General features: G+C 45.9%; 1 protein-coding gene and 1 pseudogene across 10 annotated transcripts in view; one reads left to right on the forward strand and one right to left on the reverse strand.

Annotated features, from left to right (window-relative positions):
- Positions 1-147: 147 nt before the first annotated feature.
- LOC129736835 (DNA repair protein SWI5 homolog) lies at positions 148-3,683 on the forward strand (annotated as a pseudogene).
- A 6,311-nt stretch (positions 3,684-9,994) lies between these two features.
- Positions 9,995-22,945, reverse strand: part of LOC129736820 (golgin subfamily A member 2-like) — a 430,355-nt gene continuing 417,404 nt past the window's right edge. For 5 of the 10 annotated variants that reach the window (XM_055720950.1, XM_055720940.1, XM_055720948.1 and 2 more), the window contains 8 exons: positions 21,655-21,713; positions 21,264-21,405; positions 14,926-15,019; positions 14,162-14,268; positions 13,192-13,250; positions 12,803-12,944; positions 11,369-11,476; positions 9,995-11,270 (listed from right to left, as the gene is read on the reverse strand). In XM_055720950.1, coding sequence (XP_055576925.1) covers positions 11,390-11,476; positions 12,803-12,944; positions 13,192-13,250; positions 14,162-14,268; positions 14,926-15,019; positions 21,264-21,405; positions 21,655-21,713 — 690 coding nt within the window. In that variant the 3' untranslated portion in view covers positions 9,995-11,270; positions 11,369-11,389. The remainder of the gene's footprint in view (positions 11,271-11,368; positions 11,477-12,802; positions 12,945-13,191; positions 13,251-14,161; positions 14,269-14,925; positions 15,020-21,263; positions 21,406-21,654; positions 21,714-22,945) is intronic. The other 5 variants (XM_055720941.1, XM_055720947.1, XM_055720945.1 and 2 more) reach the window with 5 other exon arrangements.

Here is a 22,945-nt window from a genome sequence, read left to right on the forward strand (position 1 = left end):
TGTCGCTGGGAGACTCCACTTCCCAGCGTGCCCCGCGGCGCGCCCGCGCCTGCCGCTCCCGGCCGGCCCCGCGCGCACCCGGCCGGCCCGGCGGGAGGCGGCAGCCCTGGCCGAGCGGGTCCCGCCGAGCGCGGGTCGCAGCGCGCCCGCCCCGCCGCGGCCCGGGCCCGGCCGGTAGGAGCCGGGTCCCCGTGTTACAGATTTGCTAACGGTTACAATTAACTAACCTTATTTGATTTTATAAAATCATTTTCATAGAACTGTAGAGGAATAAGAAATATATTTTAGTGGAACTAGCAGCTGCACCACACAAGCTGCTGTGGAATCCTCTGTACAGCCCTGTACCACGGCCAAGGACTGAGAGCAACCGAATGAAACAACTCGTAGCTACCTGCCAAGAAACCGTGAACTTTAATAATAGTGATATAAAGAAATGGCATGGAATGGGGACAATCAGTTACGGGTAAATATATTTACACAAAGAATGTAGGTCTAGTAATTAGGACTCACTCACGCACCCGGCCGTCCATAAAGAAGTGTCTGCTTATCTCCCTCACATCGGGGTCGGCAAGTTTTTCATTCCGAGATTTCGGTACCAGCCGCTCCCCGCCCCCGCCGCGGGCCGTGCCTGCGCTGAGGCGGCGCGGCCCGGCGCCTGACGCGGCGCCGCTCTGCTCTGCCAGGGCCTCCGGTGGCGGCCGGCGGAGCGGCGCGGCCGGCTGCAGGTCCGCGGTGAGGCCCTGCGCGGGCTGGGGGGAGCGGGCCCTGCTCCAGGGCTGCCCCGGCCGCCGTCTGTGGCCCGGCACGGCACGGCCCGGCACGGCCCGGCACGGCACGGCACGGCCGGGGGTGTGTTTTCTTGGGGCGGAGCTGCCGGCCTCGCCCCCCGGCGCTGCCTCGTCCTGGCAGCGCCTCTGAACACCGAAATTGTGGGGGTTACGGTCTTATTGTCACCTGACGCTGTAAATCTACAAAACGCCGTAGAATATGATGGGGGGCGGGGCAACGTTACAGAAACCCATCAGTCTTTTACCTGAGCTTCCCCCCTCCCTGCCCAGGAGACACGTTTTCCCTTTTTTCTCCTCTTTTATCCACTGACAGACACATCAGAGGATTTTCTGGTTAGTGCCCCCCAGCACCGCAGCATCTTCCCCTGGGCTGAGGTAGCGTGAAACGTCTCCTGTGCTCTACAGATGCCCCGTCCCGCGTCCTGCCGACCTAATGGAACCAGCCAAGAAGCCCTGCAGTATGAAATCGAAGAGCTGAAGCAGAAAGACCTTGCTCTAGACCAGGAAACTGCACAATTCTTGTCCGAGTACGTCCTTGGCGAGCTCAGTGTCCGCTGTGATGCCTCAGTTGGTTTTGTTTAAAAAAAAAAATACGGTCTAGGGCTTAGAGCTAAAAGCTGTCCTCTTACGCCACCGCTTTTATCATGGTGTTGTGCAACGTTGATTACAGCGTTGTTTTGATTTATGGGACCCGTTAAGGGAGAACTCTTTCCACTTTATTTGGTAAAGCAAACCCAGGTTTCACTAGGAGCTGGGATAGGAGCATTTTAACTTTACCCCAGGTGTTGCTGAGGCAAATTACCTGTGAACTGGGAATGAATGGTTTTAACCGTCGTGATGCTATGGCACATCATGCTACCAGAAGGCCTTGTTCATGTGAGAATTAAAATTGAGATTGTGGCTTGTATGACCTGCCCGGTTTAGCCCCGGATGAAACGGTTTCCTTGTTTGTTCCATCCCGATCAAGTGTCTATTTCTTTCCTGTCTGAAGCGAGTGGGTTAAACGTTGGTGTTCAAGAAGCAGAGGTGTTTCCCAGGCAAGCGAAGGGCCTGGAAAGAGATGGGTGCCGCTTACAGGGTAGCGCAACTGCTTTAACTGTGGTTTCTATGACCTACTGTGGCAGCTGCTTATTAGCAGCTCTTTTGAGATCAAGTTGCTGCTTGGTTTTTAAAGAGAGGGTATCTCTGTGGGTTATTTGTTGCAAAGGAGCGTTATTTTCTAAGGTCACGTGTAGTACAGAGAATGGAAACGGCAGAGCAACAAAGGCTGTTCCCAAAGCTTTTTTGCTTTACCACCACGCCTTTTTTTTTCACTAGCTACAGATTAGAGATACAGATATAAACTGAATTCACCACAGCCTATTCCTGTTTCTACTTGATTCTGAGAATTCAGGTGGGTTGGGGTTTTTTTGTAAGTCGATGCGGCAAAAAAAACCCCACTCAAAATGAGGGTCTGCTCATTTGTAGCTTTCGTGTTGATGACTTGCAGCAACTGTACTTGCTGCCTTCGGATTCTGCTTTGGGTAGTGCCAGGCTTGAGCGTCTCAAATCTCCTTGCTGTGCTGGGTCAGTAGGGGCAACACTCGCCGTGCGGCATTTTTGACCTTTTCTGCTTTTATTGCTACAGAGGCTACAGCCTGGAGGAATTGGAGCAGCACATTTCTCTGCTCGCTCCATGAGTACAATGATATTAAAGATGCTGGGCAGATGCTGCTGGGCAAACTGGGTAAGGAAGGGGAAAAGTGTTGATGAACAACTCAGTCAATGTTTTCATGTAGACAGAGAGAGAGAAGGTACTACGCCACGAAGGCAGAGCTTGTTTTAAAGATTCTTGAATTCTAGGGCTTTCATTGCCCAGCCACTTGTGCAGGCACAAACACTTCTGTCGTTATTTTCGCAGGATGTGTTTAGAACCGAACATGCGAAACAATTGTCATCTACTGCTATTTTAGTCTGTGTTATGTACTGCCAAACTTTGTTCAGTCTTACCAATTTTTGTCAGTTTTGCTCTTCATATACTTTAAAAGAGTGTTGAGACAAGCAGAGAGCGCAGCTGCAAAACCTTAGGTTGGTTCCTTAGCTATGGGAGGTTCTGTGAGAGAGTTAGGGGCTACTGGGAGGAAAACACAACTTTTCTGACTGGTCTGATACTTCTGTAATGAAAATAGCGGTCTTTCTTTTCCAGCTGTTATCCGAGGGGTTACTACAAAGCAGCTCTACCCTGAATACATACGACCTGGAGCTTAGCGACTAGTATTGAACCTGAAGATTGCCCCGTCCTGCAAAGCTGACACTTACTGGGCCATGACGGTTTGGTGTGGTATTGGTTCAGAACGGACAGAAGGTGGCCTCAGAAGCTGTGTGTGGAATTGCAACAGCGCGTGCATGAACAGCCTTATTTCCGAGCAGCTTTACAACGTGAAAGCTGTTGAATCTGTCAGCTGTGTCCTGCTTGTGGGAAAGGGATGTAGGACTTTGGATAATTTTGTCTCCTGTCTGATGGGACAGTATATTTTTTTTTTCGTTTGTTGGAAAGGCCGTAATTCAGGTTGATGTGAAGACTCTTCCCGTGGAGACCTTGCTTCTCTCCAGCATCCAGGGGCTGTTTGGTTACTGAATAATAGAGGAAGCGAGGGCATGCAAACGTGCAATGTAATAGCTGCTTTGAAAGAAAAGAAAAAACCCTCGGAAGCAGCAAGGGAAGAAGGCTGAATTTGTGGTGGCTTGGGGGTTGGTTTTGTTTTATGATCACATCTGGGTGAGTCTGGGTATTCTGCATTTTTGTACTTAACTGCTCGGGTAGCTAGAGGTTCTGTATCATTTCTGTGGTGAATGGCAAAAGGTGAAGTTGTATTGAACTGTCCTGTCTGAATAAAGCAGCTGTCACATTTCTCAGGAATTCACTTATTGAAGAGCCTATAAAACAGTGCGTGAACCTGGGAGCAAATTCTTAACCTCTATTCTGAGACAACTGGAACATCTATTACTCAAATGTTTTCTGAGGACTCTCAATGGTGACGGTGTGGCAGCGCTACCCAGTAATGGGTAGGTGCCGAATTACCTTTACTGCTACAGAGGCTACAGCCTGGAGGAACTGGAGCAGCACATTTCGTTCTTGCGGCTAAAACAGGAACAGTCAAAAGTAAGGAGGAAGCGAGTGGTGCGGCAGAGCGGTAATAAGGGGAGCAGCGGCGATGATGAAAATGCTATCGGCAGACGCGTTACAGAGGGGTGGAGGAGAGTGCGCTTGGAAAGTATGAAAGAGGGAGCGCACGCATTTCCCGTGATATTACAAGATAGACACCCGGGCCAATATCAGGCATTTCACTGGGAAATGATTAAGGAACTACGGAAAACTGTCACGCAAAATGCACTATATTCTCCTTTTACACAAATTTTCTTAGAGAACGTGATGATGGGTCCGCAGCTAGTGACTCTGCTAGAATGGATCCGTGACAAAGTGCTGGACTTTCCACCTGATGGCACTTTGCAAATTCCTGCCTGGCAAGCGGTCGGCAGGCGATTGTGTGATGCTGCCGTGGAGGGGGACTCCGTGGCAGGCATGTGTTTAGCGCCTTGGTGGCAAATTCTGACTCCTCTTCCGCAGAGTGTGGGCTGATTCTACTAACGGTGCTAAACCAGGGGAGGCTGTAAATCCCCCCGACAGTGCGGCTCTTCTCAACACACCGTCAGCGATGGTGATTCCCTCCACACCTCCTCTGCCCCCAGAGCTCCTGTCACTGATTGCAGCGACCCTCACAGCACAGGACCGAGCGTGGGAACAGGACAACTTGGACAATGATTCCATTGACACCGATAAACCTTTGGACCCAGGTCCTATAGACCCGGAAGAGGAGCTAGACCTTTTTCCTCCTCCCCCTGATGCACTGGCTGTATGTTCGGGGAGGGTGAAAGGGGGTCTGCAGGATCGGTGGCAGCAATGCAGGCGGGAAGCGCTTAAGCGAGGGCATTTGGGAGGCGCCATGGCACGTTCACGATTTTGTCAGCCAAATCAACCTGCAGAGTGGCAGCCTGTGCAATACGAGGCTGTTAAAGGGTTAAGCAAAGCCGTGCGGGAAGGGGGGATTCATAGTACTTTTGCAAATAGGTGTCTGCATGCGTGTAGCGGTACATAGCTATGTAACTGCGTGAATGAGCTCTGCCCTGAGCCTGGTGGTACGTGCAGCTGCGGTTTGTGTCCGGGCTCGAGATGTAAATACGGGCTTCTCTGTTACGGTCAAGTGTCTCTGGCTGCATTAAAAAACAAAACCAAACCAAACCAAAAAAACACAGTGACTTTAATAAGACTGCAGCCTGATCGAATTCCAAGAAATGTGAGATAAGATGAACTTCTGAATTTTGTTCATAAGCTGTAATGGAGTGCTACCTATATATGAATGCTAGAACATAGCTCTATTTCAGTGTGACCAGAATTTAGCATGCAACTGCATCAGCATATTGACAGAATACCTTTTGAGTTATTTCTTTTTTTCATAACCTCTAAACTGGGAACAGCTCAAGGTGAAAAGAGACTGTTCAAATCCTCAGCTGTTGCCTCAGAAGGAATAACGTGTTCTTTGTGTACAGGTGAATTTAACACAGCTGAAAATTTGTTTTGGGTTAGAAGTATCTGTCACACCTTCATCCCCACCACCACAACCTTTAAGGCCGGTGGGAAAAGCATTCTGTACTCTGTTGCAGCAGGGAAACTTCAGTTGAGCTGCAGTAGTTTGCGTACGTAACTGCAGCTCCTTTGGTGAAAATGAAGTTGTCGTAGAAGTTAGACTTTAACTTGAGTAACATACCCTTTGATACCTTGTAAGCGAGAAAGATTGTGTCCTGACAGCATGCTCTTTCCCACGCTTGTGCCTAGAGTTGTACTTGAAATCAGGTTGCGTGTTAAGTTTAAACCTAATCACACAGATATCTCAAAGTCCACAAAGATACATCACTGCTTAGGGGATTCTTGCAGTATAGCAGGTGCAAAACCCGTTCCAAAGTAACGATCTAGTGAAGCGTTTTCTTTCAGGAACACCATTTTCCCACTTCTCATAGGTTATACACCATACAACATAATATCTCTCCATCAAGTCTCTTGTGGCTAAACTGCATTCTGCAAATTTGTGTTAGAAATAGATGCTTGCATTTTCACCTGGTGAAGTTCCCTAAGCTAAAGGATTGTGACCTAGGCATTGCTACGAAGCTCAAAGATCGTGACAACAGCGATTGTTGGGGCTCTTGCTGTATTGAATGATTATACTGAACTCTGAAGCAAGTGGAAAAATACTGAAGAAATAAGACGAGGTTACGGCCAGAACAGTGGGATGAAGAAAAAGGAGCAAATTGCAGATGTTTGCACAAAACCAAGGCCAACGGGACGTGATAAGAGGAGCTGGGAAACCGCAGAAAGGAGCCTACATGCCAGAACAAGCAGGAAACAGAAATCTTCCCAGTAAACAATTGTTAACCAATCATATTATTATACGCTTGTAAAATAGCCAACCACATTATTGCACGCTTATAGAATGCCTTATAAAAGTCTACCTGGTTTGTACAATAAACGGATCAGATCTTGAACTCTGTGAGTATTTGAATCTGACTCCCGCTCGCCCGAAATGCCCGCAGCATCTGGTGACCCCCGACGTGATCCGATGAGGGTCGACAGGATCGGTTAAAAGGTCAGGAGGATTCATTAAGGATCGTGTTACGAGCTGCAGAGCCGGCGAGGATCCTGCTGCCAGCGGAGAGAGAGCTGGGCACCCGAAGAAAGGCGGAACGTGCACGGCTGACCGGTGAGTCAGGGAATTTAAGCAGGATGGGAATCACTGCATCAGTGGTGGAAAAAGCAATCGTAGACAGTTTGATGAAACTGGCAGAAAAAACTGAAACGCCAGTCTCACGGCAGGCAGTAGTTGATCTGCTATGTTGGAGTTGCCGCCGTGGTTACCTTGCTTCTACGCAAGATGTATATAATAATGAAACATGGAAGAAAGTAGGAGAGGACTTATGGGAATCTGTGCAAGTTGGGACTAAGGGGGTAAAGACTTTGGCTCGCACGTATCGAGCTGTACGGGGTATGGTCGCGCAATTACCACCCTGGTGTCCTGAAAAGGAACAAGCGGCGAGCAGCGGCGTGCGGCCCGGCAGGCCCCGTCCCGGCCGCGGTTTCTCTCCAAGGCGGCACCCCCCCCCCCTCCGATCGGCGCCATGGCGATGCAAGCGGCCAAGCGAGCTAACATCTGGCTGCCCCCAGAGGTCAATGGGATCCTTTATATTCAGAACCTGCCGTATAAAATCACAGCGGAGGAAACGTATGATATTTTTGGGAAATACGGACCTATTCGACAAATCAGAGTTGGAAACTCTCCTGAAACAAGAGGAACAGCTTAAGCTTCTCAAGGAAAAATACGGACTTGATTACAAACCCCCACCCCCCCCAAAAAAAAAAAAAAAAAAAAAAAAGAAGAAAGAAAAAAAAAGGAAAAAAAACAAAAAAGAAAAAAGAAAAAAAAAAGAAAGGAAAAAAAAAGGGAAAAAAAAAAGAAAAAAGAAAAAAAAAGAAAGAAAAAAAAAGAGAAAAAAAAAGAAAAAAGAAAAAAAAAGAAAGGAAAAAAAGAGAAAAAAAAAGAAAAAAGAAAAGAAAAAAAAAGAAAGGAAAAAAAAGGAAAAAAAGAAAAAAAAAAGAAAAAAGAAAAAAAAAGAAAAAAAAAGAAAGAAAAAAAAAGAAAAGAAAAAAGGAAAAAAAAAGAAAAAAGAAAAAAGAAAGGAAAAAAAAGGGAAAAAAAGAAAAAAGAAAAAAAAGAGAAAAAGAAAGAAAGAAAAAAGAAAAAAAAAGAAAGAAAAAAAAGGAAAAAAAAAGAAAAAAGAAAAAAAAGAAAGGAAAAAAAAAGGGAAAAAAAAGAAAAAAAAAAGAAAAAAAAAAAAGTGCTTCAGATGTCACCTACAAGAAATGCGTTTCTGCTTTGAACTAGCTTTTGAGCCTTTGGGAGTAAACTATACGGCTATAAATCAATCATATTGGGGTTGGTTAGATAAGAAGTATAATGACACGAATTTTGGCTTTAGTGATAACTGTACCTGGTGGAATACTACACTTGTTAAAAATACGTATTTTTTGCAACAGTTGATTTACCCTTTAAATGTATCAATTTATTTACCTCAACAAGAATTGAGGGTGGTTGAGGGATTTATTGAAACAAGGTCTGTCTATATTGTTGTTTGTTATTCTTTTGTTACTTTTAGTGCCTTGCCTTTTACAATGTTTTCAGAGCTGTGTGGAACGCAGTATTAATGCTGTATTTAAAAAGAAAGGGGGAGGTGTTGGGGCTCTTGCTGTATTGAATGATTATACTGAACTCTGAAGCAAGTGGAAAAATACTGAAGAAATAAGACGAGGTTACGGCCAGAACAGTGGGATGAAGAAAAAGGAGCAAATTGCAGATGTTTGCACAAAACCAAGGCCAACGGGACGTGATAAGAGGAGCTGGGAAACCGCAGAAAGGAGCCTACATGCCAGAACAAGCAGGAAACAGAAATCTTCCCAGTAAACAATTGTTAACCAATCATATTATTATACGCTTGTAAAATAGCCAACCACTGCGACGAGCGAGGGGAAGCAAGCAGCCGACTCAGTATGAGTGATAAAGCAAGCTCCGATTTATTACGGCGCAATTATGGCATTTATACAATTCCAGTTAATTATGCCTACTAGTCATATGTTGATAGGCTAAGCCCTAACGGTTACGTCTTCGTACGGCCTCCTACTTGCGGTTTCTGCGGTTAACTGGTCACATAGCTCAGCTCCGTGCTCTACGTGCCTTCCTCAAAGTTAGTTGCTACATCTTCTGCAAGCTCAGCATTGACCTTTTCCTTATCTTCCTTGTCCATTGTCCATTATTGCAGTAACTTTTTTACTGCGGCCTAGTCTGGTTCACTCCAAACTCATGTCAAGTGCTGTGTCACACAGTCCTTCCATGGACCCGTGGCCGTTTTCTCTCATCCATTCTGCAACAATTCCCCCTTTTTCTTTTTGGACAAGGAAGGATTGGGTAACACGTTCAAACAATTTTCGGATACAAGAAAGAATACAAGGTAGCAAAAGCAACAGTAAACCAATAAGCAACAATACAGATAAACCCTGTTTTAACAAGTCTCTTAACCATCCATTTATGCCCAGAGAAGCAAACCAAGAATCTATGCCTGATGAACCTTCTTTGACATGATGCATACGATTTCTTAACTCCTCCAGCTGTCGATGAATACTTTGTGAATGATCAGAAAGATTTAGGCAACACATGCCTTCAAAATCCTGACATCCATGCCCATTTGCCAAAAGCAAAAAGTCTATAGCAGCTCTATTTTGCAAGATTGCGTGGCGTAAGCTATCAACATCAGTGGCAAGACCTGATAAAATGTCTGTTGTAGAATTAAATTGTTTCACTGCCCAACAAGCTAGAGTCTTTATTTTAGCCCAATTCGCAGCTGCTGCGCCACCGGGAAGAAAAAATGAAAGAGCTACAGTTCCAGCCACTGTGCCAAGATTTACATTATCATTACAATCTGGCTTTAAGTCATGAAGACTGCGTTTTGCTCTACTCTCATTCGCTTGTCTTACCAAGTCACGCATGGCGGGTGCAAACATGGTTTGAGAAACTTTTATAGTTAACTTCTGCATTTAATTCCAGTAACAATCTAGAGGTGTCCATTCAGCTGTTTGCTTAGTTCCAAGTCTTCACTGTATGCTTTCAGGTTCTTTGAAAAGCAGCAGTAACAGTCGAGCAGCTATTTAAAGTAAAACTTTGCCCTACACAATTTCCACTTCCATGCCTTAGAATGGAGGCACAGCGGAACACTCGCCCAAGGGCAAGATTTCAAGAGCTCTTAAGTAGGTTTTATCTTTTCATTTTAGGAGAGAAAATGTTTCTTAACAGCTTACATATAGAATTTACAAGTTAAACACAATTTCTCATGCTCATTTATTTGATTAGAAGTTCCTGAAAAATATTTTCATAAAACTTCCATAGCTTATTGCACGTTCTTCTAAATAATCATAAACCTGTATGTTGACCTCTGCATGAAATGCACCGATAACAAGTTTAACATTTTGTGAACCCGACTGAAATGTACAAACGTACACATAAAAGGCGGCCAAAATCGGTAATTAAGTAGTGAGAAAGAAAACAAAAGAAAAAGAGATGACAACTCCGTAACATGGTAAAGCAACCTTTTACAAAATAAAAACCAACAAAGAAACAAAACCAAAAACCACAAACAGGGGTGAATTGTAGAGAACAGAGACAGTGGGTTGTTTTGACATTGATAACGTGCAGCTGAGAACCTGCAGCAAAGAGTCACATAACTTTGAGGGAGCACGAGAAGAAACCAGCATGAGACAGAAAGAAAGGAGGGATGTGATCTCACCTGTAGAAGGCAAGTGAACAGCAGAGAGTGGCCTGTCGCAGCACTCTCCAAAGGAGCCAGCTGCAGCCAGGTCTTTTACCATCACACTCTCCATGGCAGTCCCTCTGCTGCCTTCTAGTCTCGCCTCATCCAGGGCACGCTCACCCTCTCTGCTTCTTCCTCGGCTGCCCAACCGCTTCACAGAACCAGCCACAGCTGCACCTTGTCTACACCAGCCAACCCACCGCCCCTGAAGCCAGCCCACAGCTGTACATTGTCAGTGCTGATTAACCCAGCTTCGTTCCTCTGCAGTAGCCTACAGTGCACAGCGCTAAGGAATGTGTTGTACGAACCTTCCGGGCTGTTCCGCGTCGATTCACAGTCAGTTACAAAAACTGAAGGACATGTCACAGGGCTTACGGCAGGAACTTTTGGGAGATTGGTTGCGGAATCTTTTCAAGTCTCGGGGAACCACCAGACGGTTGCAGGAGTTTACAACACGCGGAGCAATATTGTTATTGGTAATTGTAGTTATATTGACCATTATTCCCTGTATGCCGAACTGTGTAAGACCTATGATTCAAAAGTAGTTTAACCTCTAATGTTGTTTCTGTTCAAAATAAAGACGGGGGAAGTGTAGAGAGCTTTATGGCCAGTGCTGGAGGCCACGATGCCTGTGAAGGGCCTTGAAGGCTAAAGAAGAGAGAAAGTACGATAAGGTTGGCTGAACGCCTGGAAGGAAGACGGGATATGAAGCAAGGCCAGAGCGGATGCGCGATGCCACATCTCCGCGGCTGGCTGAGAACATGAAACCGACAGAGATAAGAAGGAAGAGAGAAAAAAAGGCAAGAAGTTCAGTGCATTTGCAGCTTAGTAATTAACCAATTATATGTAGCCAAGACATGTGTGAACAGCATTGATTAACCAATGATAATTTAGTATGGGGCGCGTGAACAGCAAACGAGGATATTATAAGCGTGGGTTCTGGACTAATAAAAGGTCTTCTGGTCGAACTCAGGAGTCCACGTCATCGTCTCCTCAGGCCATGTGCTCCTCCGCCTCCTCGTCTGCCATTGCACGGACCTGCAAGGCCACACCATGAAAGTTAAAACAACGTTCATGGTGCATTCACTCCTGCCTGTGTTTGTCTAGAGCAGCTGTGACGCTGCCCCTGGTGTTACCTGCTCAGAGAACTGCTGCACCTACTGCTGCCACATTCTCTGCACCTCCTTCAGTTTCTCTGCATACTGATCTCTTTCTTCCTGGAGCTTGAAAACTGACCCTGAGAGCTGTTCAAAACAAAATAAAACACAAAGAAAATCGTATTGGCTAAATAAATTTGGCAGTGACCGCTTCAGGGATAAAGCCTGAAGAAACCAGTGTTAACGCAAAGCTCAGGCTGCATTCTTCTGCCACACAAGTTTCTTTACAGACATGAAGATCTGGATGTCATTCCGTACAAGCCCTGAGCAACCCAGGTTTCCAGGCCTGCCTTCTCCTCCAGTGCCACCTGCAACTGCTGCTTTGCATCCAGACTCCCTGCCTGATTTGACAACTGCCAAGAAAAATCAAAAAGTCATGGCAAAATGTTAACACGCCACTTCTGCATAGCCTTTCCCCTGATAGCAACCTGCCACCTGATCCATGTGGCAACCTTAAAGTGCTCCAACTCACGGTGATGTTCAATGAAAAAAAAAAAAAAAAAAAGAGGAGGGGGGAAGGAGATTAAAATCAAAAAGCTTAGATTTTAGCCCTGTAAAACAGGCTGAGCTAGACAGCTCCTCCCTACCAATTTTGTATTTACGACTTGTTTGATTAAAACCTATTTTCTTAATCTAAAAATCTGGCTCAGAAACTTTGTGCATTTCCAGAGACTGTGTTACACAGCCAGACCAGATGGTATAAAAGCTTGTGATTTTAAAAGTTGTCAAACACGTCAGGAATTTAAAGCCAGTGTCTGGAGCATGTCAGTTGGCACACAGTACTTTTCCCAGAAGAGGAGCAGCTGCCTTTATTTCAAGGGTAACTTAAGCCACTGACTGGGGAGGAAAAAAAACCCAAACCCAAAAATAAACAAAAGAGCAGTTTCTTCCCTCACAGGCTCAGGTTCACACCGGCTTGCTCTCTGAACTGCTAACAGCTGGCTTCCTGAATTCCCTTCCTAACTGGCTGCTTCTCTTAACTTTCCCCAGCTGACCTTCGAGTTACCATTGTCCAATTCACCTTCTGCAAGGGTGGGTACAAACACCACCCCTATTCAACTGGCTTCTCAGTGAGACCACGAGACAGCTGCGTAACCAAAATGCCAAACAGATACAAAGCAGGAAAAGTCTTCGTATTGTCACGCGCTGTATGTTCAGTCACCCTCTCATATTGTACAACATTCTTTTCGCAGACCAGCGTCACAACAGCTTTCAGTCTACTGCTCCAGCTCCTTCAAACAGACCTTCTGTTCCTCAGAGGCCTCGCTGAAGGCCTGTGACCAAGAGGATGCCTTGATGAGGTTTTGTGCCTTCCTTTCCGAACAAGGGTTAAGCCTTGCCCCCACTCTCAGAAGCAAAGTCTTACAACGGTCAGTGTGATCTACCCTCACAGCCTGGAAGCAGTATGGGCACCTGGTGGATCCTCCGTTCAGCCATGTCCAGTTCCTCATGCAAATCCTTTATATATAACTGCAAGGCTGAGTCCTCGGAAACCATGCAGCGAATCTTCTGTGACAGCTGTGAATTCTTCTGCTTCATTTCCTCACTGCTTTTGCTGAAACAAACCAAGATTAAAGCAGCATCACTGTATGTACTACGGGTCTGGGCAAGTACATGTCATAAATTTACAATCCAGCTAGTCGTAACAGTTAGAATCACAGAAACATCACATCCAGTCACTTTTTTTAAGCTGAATATCCAGCCTCCCAAGTCACCACCTGTGGTGCATGCCCCTTGTGATGTTTTGTGGCTCTACCGGGAAGAGCAGTGACTCTGCAGTAACAAGCAGCAAATGGACTTACCTTTGTTTGTACAGCTCCTGTTTCAGGCCTTTTCGCTCCTTCATTAACTCTTCATTACGCTGCAGAAAAAAAGAAATGACCGATTCAGCTGCAGACTTCAGCAAAATATTTCACCTTTAGCACATCAGCTGAAGTGGAAAGCATCAGAACTTTGGCAAAATCCTTCAGGACAGGTTGCTTAGAACCTCCTGAATTTGCCAGGAATAAATCTGCTCAGCCTTTTCAAACGCGATGCTACTAACTGAACGTGAGGTCATTTCTGCAGACTTCTGGATGAATATCAATACTGAAGTGTCTGCCTCATGGAGACCTGTGGATAAGTGGCTAGCTGAAAAAGGTCTCATAGACATAGTCCAGCTGGCTGGACAAAAATGCACATCGCTCTCAGCTTAGCTGAAGTAAAGCAAAATACACTGTCTTTGGCTGTCCTTGTTACACAATAACAGGAAGATTTTGGTGGGAAAAGAATGTTGCAGGTGGGAACAGAAAACTACAGAAGAGAGACTAGGGGTGGGCTTGGTATTTAGGCAACTAACCAATAATGAGCTTAACTTTTGTAATATGTATGAGCTAATTATAAGAAGGCATAAAAGGTGACTGTAAGAGACAATAAACGAAGTCTGCTGATCACTCATATTGAGTGACTGTGTCTTCCCTCCATCGCAACAGAGACCCTCCTGAGACAAGGTCTCGGTGGCGCTTCTGTTGCGTGTGGAGCTGGCAAGACTAATGAAGTAAGGTGCCGGATCTGAAGACAGCAACTGGACCATATGATTAGTGGTCACAGAAACCTGAATGAACTTTGCCTTGACCATGGAGAACACAGGGCTTTACAAGGTTAATTAACAATTCAGAATGTTAATTTCTGCCCCTTCTCCGAGCAGGGACTACAGACTTTGCATTAGTGTACTGACAAGCAAATAGCCAAAGGCAGAGCTGCTGGTGAAGCATAAGCAGAGGTGACTCTTACCTTCTCTGCCCGTTTTTGCTGCAGAGAGACGTAGGCCAAAGTACGTTCCAGCTCCAATTCCCTCTCGCGCGATGAACATAAACGATCAGAGAGGCTCTCGGCTTCTCCTGAACAAGTCAGAACAGAGTGAGTTGAGGCTGGACCACAAAGAGCTTTTTGGAACTGCTAAACAGCACTTTCTACTTTGTCAACAAGCTCTTAAGGCAGCACAGAGCTTTGCAAGTCAGCAGACCTGGTTCCGCCCCTGGCTCTACAGGTGGCTCACTAGCAGCTCTGGGCAGTAAAGCTCTCTGTAACTACCATCCTCACTTTGAGGGAGATGACGAAACTTCCTCTGCAGAATAGGCAATATGTTGGTTGGGATCTTTCTTTCTAATAGAAGAAGTCGCTCAAACTTGGTTCAGAATGAAGGGCTCGGGTAAAACCTACCTTTACGCGATAGCTGTGTGGGAGGGAGGGTGGCAAAAAGGGAACTAAGTTTTAAAAGGATCAGAAGAAAGTCAGAAAGGAACAGCCTGGGGTAGTCGCCGGGGCTGAACAGGGCTGACAAGGCTTTAGCGATGCACAAAAGAACCTCAACTGCCATGGGATCAACATGCTCCCACTTGGGGGCAGCTCTGGCGACAGAGGCAGCGATGGTGCCAAGTATTGCCCACCGAGGAGTCGGCCACTGCTGTGAGCTGGCTGCCAGCAACTGTCATGCCTCTGGCTTGAAATTCACACTTTGACCAACAGCTTGAGCTGGAGTGCCCACAGTCAATTACCTGATTTCTTCCCTGCAGCTTCTCGAGTATGTGCAAGGGCCGCCTGCAACTCAGACTTCTCAGAAGTTACAATTCCAATAGTCTGGACACGAACCTTTGGGAAAGGAAAATCGGCTCAGCATGAAACTTCTTTGCTTGTAATTGCAACATCACTGTTGCCACAAAAGGCTAACTCAGTATAAGGGAAAGAGCTCGTGCAGTTAAGCACAGTCGGGCTGACTCCCAGTTTTCTGAAGGAACGCGCTCGCGGCTTCCCGAGTAAAGACTATGAATGGTCAGTAATCCAGAGAACAGCAGAAGGCAGGTGGTGTTACTGTAATGGAGGCTCTGCCTTACCTGTAGCTGTTCCCTCAGCGCGGCTTGCTCTTCAGAAAATTTCTTTTCCAACTCCTTCTTTTCCTGTATAAAGAAATGATGCCTATTCAGCACAAAAACATAGATGGGTAACCCTTGTTTTGTATCAAACTGAAAAAGCAGTGATACATTGGTAGGACTTGCAGCATCGAAACGACAGCAGCCTTTTAAAGACATACTTCAGCCCTGCGTTATTTGAACGCCTTCACTATTTATCCATCCTAGATTGGCAGTAACAGCATAGCACAATCGCTGCTAGCATAAAAACGGTAGTGCTTGGAAGCAAGCTGCTGGCAAGGACTTGTATTCTCCTGCCTCCACCACACTCCTCTAATACTTGAGTATTTAAACGTTCGCTTGTGTCAAAATAAGAACGCTACCTGCCAGGCAGGCCTAACTCATGAAGTCAAATCATTCAACCCTACGCTACAAATGAAACTGAATCTAACATAAGACAAGACCACACGTGCCTGGGCCACAGCCCACTATACTCTCTGCGCCGCCAAGGAAGAGATACTATTTTTCTGCCTATCCAAAAAGAGGACACACTTTACCTTCTCCAGCTGATCCACTGCCTCCTGGCTCTGCTCTTTCTGTGGAAGAAAAGTGATGCACCAGTATCAAGAGAAAATACTCTCATACATCTGAAACACATTTTCACTTCAACAAAGTAGGATACATGCCCAATTCATGCAAAAAGAATTTCCGCTGTCCTTTCTGTAGAGGACTAGGAAGTTCATCTTAGCTATTAAAAATACGAGATCTGGAGCTTCCTTGACTAATGTACTTCATATGCCAGGCATCTTTTTCATCGCTCAGTAGATTGCCACAGTTGTTCTCCAACACCGCTGCTGAAACCCCTCCATGTCTACATCTGAGCATCTACCACCTTCAGTTAAACTCGCATCCCCACATCTGTGCAACTGATGGAAGTAATCCTGGTGTATTGGGATGATCGCCAGAAATGCTGGGTTTTTTTTAAAAAACACCACCAATAATAAAAAAAAAAAACAACCAACCAATAACCCCAAAGAAAAACGTAGTCTTTTCCTTGAACTGAGACCTCAGACCTTTCTTCCACTGAAGAGCTGGCCTTAAGTCACGCAGAGCCGCACTTGTGTTGGCAGACTTCTGCAGGAGGTGGTATGGGAGGGCTGAAGCCAGATACAAAGAGAAGGGGTAATTCTGTCCTAGCCCATTTCCATCTTAGCGGTGAAGTATTTGGAGATTTGTTGTCCGTAGGTAATGCACCTTTAGATATGAGGTGAAGGAGACAAAGGTGGCAGCTGCCTACCCAGGCCGCCACACAACTGTGCTGCTGTGTTTGCTATTTGCTTGTTGTCTCCCTGACAGCTTCTTCACAGATGCCTCGTAACTAACTACATAAGCAGGGCTTTTTTGCCTTCCCAAAGAATGAGCATTGTCCAAGCTCTTTCTTTACTACTACTGCTACTACTTCAATGCATTTTGAAAGGTGACTACAGATGGAAGAGCGATGAGCGAGAGGTTTTGATTCTAGCAATGCCCATGCACAACATAACCAGCAAAAGCAAAGGCAAGACCACAAATGCAGCAAAGGCCCTACACAGCTGCAGGCCAGCGTAAAAGCAGGCACACAAGGAGAATCTTGGGTGGGCAATGCACTATGCCAAGTTCCTCTGCAGCCCAGCTAAAACACAAAAAGAAACAGAATGGAACAAAAATAACCCAAAGCCCAAAGGAAAACAACAAGGGGGGGTCACGGGGTACACCGGGAAATGCTGAACTTTGCAAAAAGTGTACTTTTACAGAGGAACACAATGGGGAAAAGCATTTCACACAAGAAAGGCTCTTGTCAGACTGAAACAAGTCCACTTGGCTGCATTTCTTGCAGTGTTAAAGCTGAAGGCTGAAAAGCTGCAGCGGGAATCCATGCAGGCCACAGGACAAAGCAGCTCACTCATCGCGCCAAGAGAAGCTGAGGATATGATCAGAAACCAGCCCCAGACCCTCTCAGGCCTACTGCTCCCACTCTGCCGATATCGTTAGACCAGCAGCACCACCTGCAGAAACAGGTTTTCACACTGCTGCCAGCACCAGAGTTGTGTGTTTCAAGGATTCGGACAGGCGCAGAAATAGCTGTTTTATCAGGATGCTTATCATCCAGGGAAAGCCTGATGAGATCAGCAGAGCACACTTAAATGGAAACAACAAAACTCCGTTTCTTGTTCCTCAGTTGAGCCAATACATTCACCAGTGGCCTTAGACTTTGAGCCCCTTAACAGGTTTTCCGTGCAGCTCATTTTGTTCCCTACAGAGTGCCGTGTAAGCAGCCTTCCTTGTGGCACTAGGAGGGAACCCATAACTTTGCAGACACCCAAAGAGCTTGGAGGAGCAGCGAGGACCATGTCAGACTGGTTGGTTGGGTTGTTTCTTACCAGTTCCTCTATCTGTGTAACGAACTGCTTGTTCGTTAAGATTGCTGGAATCCAGGGCTACTGCCAGCTCCCGGTAACGTGTCTGATGGGCACATGCAGACAGGAGAAAAAGGAAGGAGCAGAAGAGGAGGAGGGGAGGAAAAAAAGCAGGAATTAAAGAGGACAGAAAAATAAATCCTATCGAACTGTGATAATCAGATTCTCCAAACAAAACAAAAATCTACCGTTTCAACAAAAGCAGCTGAGACATCAACACATTTCATCCATTCTGCCAAGGCTTCATTTTGACCCAACAGTGACTCAGAAATAAGAACGGCAGCTGCACGGAAGCCAGATTATCCCCAGTCCCCAAACTGGAAACACCTCCGATACCTGCCCCCCAGTGTTGATCACAACTACCCGATGATAGCACAAGACAACACTAGACAGCAGTGAACGAGAACTGTGCATTCAATTAGGTCTCGCTAACACTGCCGAAAGCAGAGTCCCAGTAAGTTATCAACAGTAGCAAATAAGAAAGGGGGCGGGGGGGGACGGGGACACTGAGAACAACCTCCTTCCGTTTCCTTAATATTTGTGGAAGAAACAGCACTTTCTCCATTCACATATGATGTAGACTACAAGCAAAGCAGTCAAGTCAGCCAGTTTTATTCCCCAAGGCAACAAGTCACTACTAAGGAAGAACTGACTATCACAATAATGCTCCTTATAGCGCCTTTCACTCCAAAGTACCACACAGAGAAAACATCCTTTTCTGGGTAAGGAGAGATGCAGACTCCCTCTGCAACAAGCTAATGTCAATGATGCAGGTTGATTTCCCATTCTTTCCCACTAAATCAAGAATACATCTTTCCATGCATACATGCTGTCCATTCATCCCACTCAGCTTTTCTTCCCACTGCTGAAAGTTTACGTTCTAAACCAGGATTTTTTGCTTCTCAATGCTTAAATATCATATTGTTCAGTAGGATGACTGCAGACACCGCTGAGATCCAGGAGTGTTTTCTTGAGCTGACTGCTTAAAGCTCCACATCAAATATCAAGAGAATTAACAGGACAAAAGGATCAAAACGAGGCTGTACCCGAGAACACGGGGCAGTAACGTCACCCAACTCTTCAAGTTCACACACTAGATTAATGGCAAAGGACGCACCAAGAAGCGAGCGAGGGCAAAGCCAGATGGTGGCCACTCTGCTCTGAAAAGCGCTACCTTCAGGACATATCTGGGGAAAACAGAGATCGCTGGATGCAGATTAAGATAGAAAAGGTCAGCGACTACCTGAAAACTGCTAGTTTTTTGAGTCAAACTCAAACGCTCCCTCTAAAACTTGGTGAGATGTGTGGCACGCTATGAACCACAAGTTTAGAAGGAGGACATTTACCAACAGGCCAAACTCAGCGTGGCTGGGATCAGGTGCCAGTGGCCCTCATGGAGCGATGAATCCCATGACTAGAAGAAACTAAACGGAAAAGGGCCAAAAACCTGTTCCTGGACAGCAATGCAAGTTCTCATCCAGCCTTCGTGGGAGGACGAACAGCATCTGACCACACCTCTACCCACCGTGAACTGGACAACTTCATTTATCTTGTACAGCATCAGAGCGCCATGAAGACCCGGAGCAGTGCTCTAGCGTTTCATGGCAAATTATTTCATCATCCAGCTCTGCTAAGCCATAATTTAAAAACACTACAAAACAAACAAGATAATCGTTTTCAACATCCAACCCCAGCAATGTATCACAGCTCTTTGCAATGCCACCTGCAAGGGTTCCCTCTTACTTCAGTTGCTTCCTTCTTGGCACTTCACGGGAAACAAGAAATCTCTCTCTTGGCATTCCCCGTCTACCTGCTCAGCACTTTTCTCGTGAATCGAGCAGCAAGAATACGGTAATGGTGAAGACATTTAAGGAAAGCAATAAAGTGGAAGACTGCAGAGGGAAACAAACAGAATTTTCTCCGTTTCTTTTTAGCAGGACAGATACTTGTGCTCTCAAGGGAAAACGTACGTTAGGTGCTTCTAGGAAGGTCAGGAACTCCCTTACTTCTTCCAGCTACAGGTCACCTCACCCTTATTGGTTCAAACACTCCTCAATATGAAACATCAGAGGGACAAGAGGAATACCTTCACCAGTACATGTCAAAAATGTTTCCTTCATTTCTTCCGGTCCAGACATTCTGTTTGCTTAACGCTTCAAGATGCAAAGAACAGTAATGAGCCATAACCACAAGAACTTCCTTCTTCCTCCACCATCAGTTGTGAAACAAATCAAAAAAAACAACCAACAACTCAATAAACTACTTGAACAGCTGGATTTGTTGGAAACAGAGAGAACTAGGAACAAGACACTTCTCGGGAAATTATGCATTGTGAGGTTCTAATAACATAGCAAAAAAAAGTTAGTAATTCTGCTCAGCTTGGCACGCCATGCTTGATCCATTTGCTTTCACACACGGAGTCCTATTTTGCTGGGCTTTCTGCGTTTCACAGCCAAGAAAGCTGAAGTGGCTGAGACGGGAAGGGTCTGCCTCGCGTTAAGACACCAATGGCAGCAGCAGCTCATGCCAACAATCAGCTTTCCTGCCCTATTAGCGTCAAGTGAGCTTCTGAACAGCATTCTCCTGACGCAGGATTTTTACAAGACAGCAACAGGAAAAAGAAATCTGTCATGACATATTGCAATTAAAGATCAGTTTACAAATTATTTCTGAAACCTCAGACACAACGGTCCACATAACAGCCAATCAGATCAAAATGTATCTCTCCATGCTAAGAAAACGACAGCAGAGAAAAAACTGGGCTCAGAAACTTTGTGCATTTCCAGAGTCTGTATTACACAGCCAGATCAGATGGTCTAAAAGCTTGTGATTTTAAAAGTTGTCAAACACGTCAGGAATTTAAAGCCAGTGTCTGGAGCATGTCAGTTGGCACACAGTACTTTTCCCAGAAGAGGAGCAGCTGCCTTTATTTCAAGGGTAACTTAAGCCACTGTCTGGGGAGGAAAAAAAAAACCAAACCCAAAAATAAACAAAAGAGCAGTTTCTTCCCTCACAGGCTCAGGTTCACACCGGCTTGCTCTCTGAACTGCTAACAGCTGGCTTCCTGAATTCCCTTCCTAACTGGCTGCTTCTCTTAACTTTCCCCAGCTGACCTTCGAGTTACCATTGTCCAATTCACCTTCTGCAAGGGTGGGTACAAACACCACCCCTATTCAACTGGCTTCTCAGTGAGACCACGAGACAGCTGCGTAACCAAAATGCCAAACAGATACAAAGCAGGAAAAGTCTTTGTATTGTCACGCGCTGTATGTTCAGTCACCCTCTCATATTGTACAACATTCTTTTCGCAGACCAGCGTCACAACAGCTTTCAGTCTACTGCTCCAGCTCCTTCAAACAGACCTTCTGTTCCTCAGAGGCCTCGCTGAAGGCCTTTGACCAAGAGGATGCCTTGATGAGGTTTTGTGCCTTCCTTTCCGAACAAGGGTTAAGCCTTGCCCCCACTCTCAGAAGCAAAGTCTTACAACGGTCAGTGTGATCTACCCTCACAGCCTGGAAGCAGTATGGGCACCTGTTGGATCCTCCGTTCAGCCATGTCCAGTTTCTTACGCATATCCTTTATATATAACTGCAAGGCTGAGTCCTGGGAAACCAGGCAGCGAAACTTCCGTGACAGCTTCGAATTCTGCACCTTCATTTCCTCACTGCTTTTGCTGAAACAAACCAAAATTAAAGCAGCATCACTGTATGTACTACGGGTCTGGGCAAGTACATGTCATAAATTTACAATCCAGCTAGTCGTAACAGTTAGAATCACAGAAACATCACATCCAGTCACTTTTTTTAAGCTGAATATCCAGCCTCCCAAGTCACCACCTGTGGTGCATGCCCCTTGTGATGTTTTGTGGCTCTACCGGGAAGAGCAGTGTTACTCTGCAGTAACAAGCAGCAAATGGACTTACCTTTGTTTGTACAGCTCCTGTTTCAGGTCTTCTAGCTCCTTCATTAACTCTTCGTTACGCTGCAGAAAAAAAGAAATGACTGATTCAGCTGCAGACTTCAGCAAAATATTTCACCTTTAGCACATCAGCTGAAGTGGAAAGCATCAGAACTTTGGCAAAATCCTTCAGGACAGGTTTCTTAGAACCTCCTGAATTTGCCAGGAATAAATCTGCTCAGCCTTTTCAAACGCGATGCTACTAACTGAACGTGAGGTCATTTCTGCAGACTTCTGGATGAATATCAACACTGAAGTGTCTGCCTGATGGAGACCCTCCTGAGACAAGGTCTCGGTGGCGCTTCTGTTGCGTGTGGAGCTGGCAAGACTAATGAAGTGAGGTGCCGGATCTGAAGACAGCAACTGGACCATATGATTAGTGGTCACAGAAACCTGAATGAAGTTTGCCTTGACCATGGAGAACACAGGGCTTTACAAGGTTAATTAACAATTCAGAATGTTAATTTCTGCCCCTTCTCCGAGCAGGGACTACAGACTTTGCATTAGTGTACTGACAAGCAAATAGCCAAAGGCAGAGCTGCTGGTGAAGCATAAGCAGAGGTGACTTACCTTCTCTGCCCGTTTTTGCTGCAGAGAGACGTAGGCCAAAGTACGTTCCAGCTCCAATTCCCTCTCGCGCGATGAACATAAACGATCAGAGAGGCTCTCGGCTTCTCCTGAACAAGTCAGAACAGAGTGAGTTGAGGCTGGACCACAAAGAGCTTTTTGGAACTGCTAAACAGCACTTTCTACTTTGTCAACAAGCTCTTAAGGCAGCACAGAGCTTTGCAAGTCAGCAGACCTGGTTCCGCCCCTGGCTCTACAGGTGGCTCACTAGCAGCTCTGGGCAGTAAAGCTCTCTGTAACTACCATCCTCACTTTGAGGGAGATGACGAAACTTCCTCTGCAGAATAGGCAATATGTTGGTTGGGATCTTTCTTTCTAATAGAAGAAGTCGCTCAAACTTGGTTCAGAATGAAGGGCTCGGGTAAAACCTACCTTTACGCGATAGCTGTGTGGGAGGGAGGGTGGCAAAAAGGGAACTAAGTTTTAAAAGGATCAGAAGAAAGTCAGAAAGGAACAGCCTGGGGTAGTCGCCGGGGCTGAACAGGGCTGACAAGGCTTTAGCGATGCACAAAAGAACCTCAACTGCCATGGGATCAACATGCTCCCACTTGGGGGCAGCTCTGGCGACAGAGGCAGCGATGGTGCCAAGTATTGCCCACCGAGGAGTCGGCCACTGCTGTGAGCTGGCT

This window comes from Falco cherrug, chromosome 9, assembly GCF_023634085.1.
Source record: "Falco cherrug isolate bFalChe1 chromosome 9, bFalChe1.pri, whole genome shotgun sequence".
Lineage (NCBI taxonomy): Eukaryota > Metazoa > Chordata > Aves > Falconiformes > Falconidae > Falco > Falco cherrug.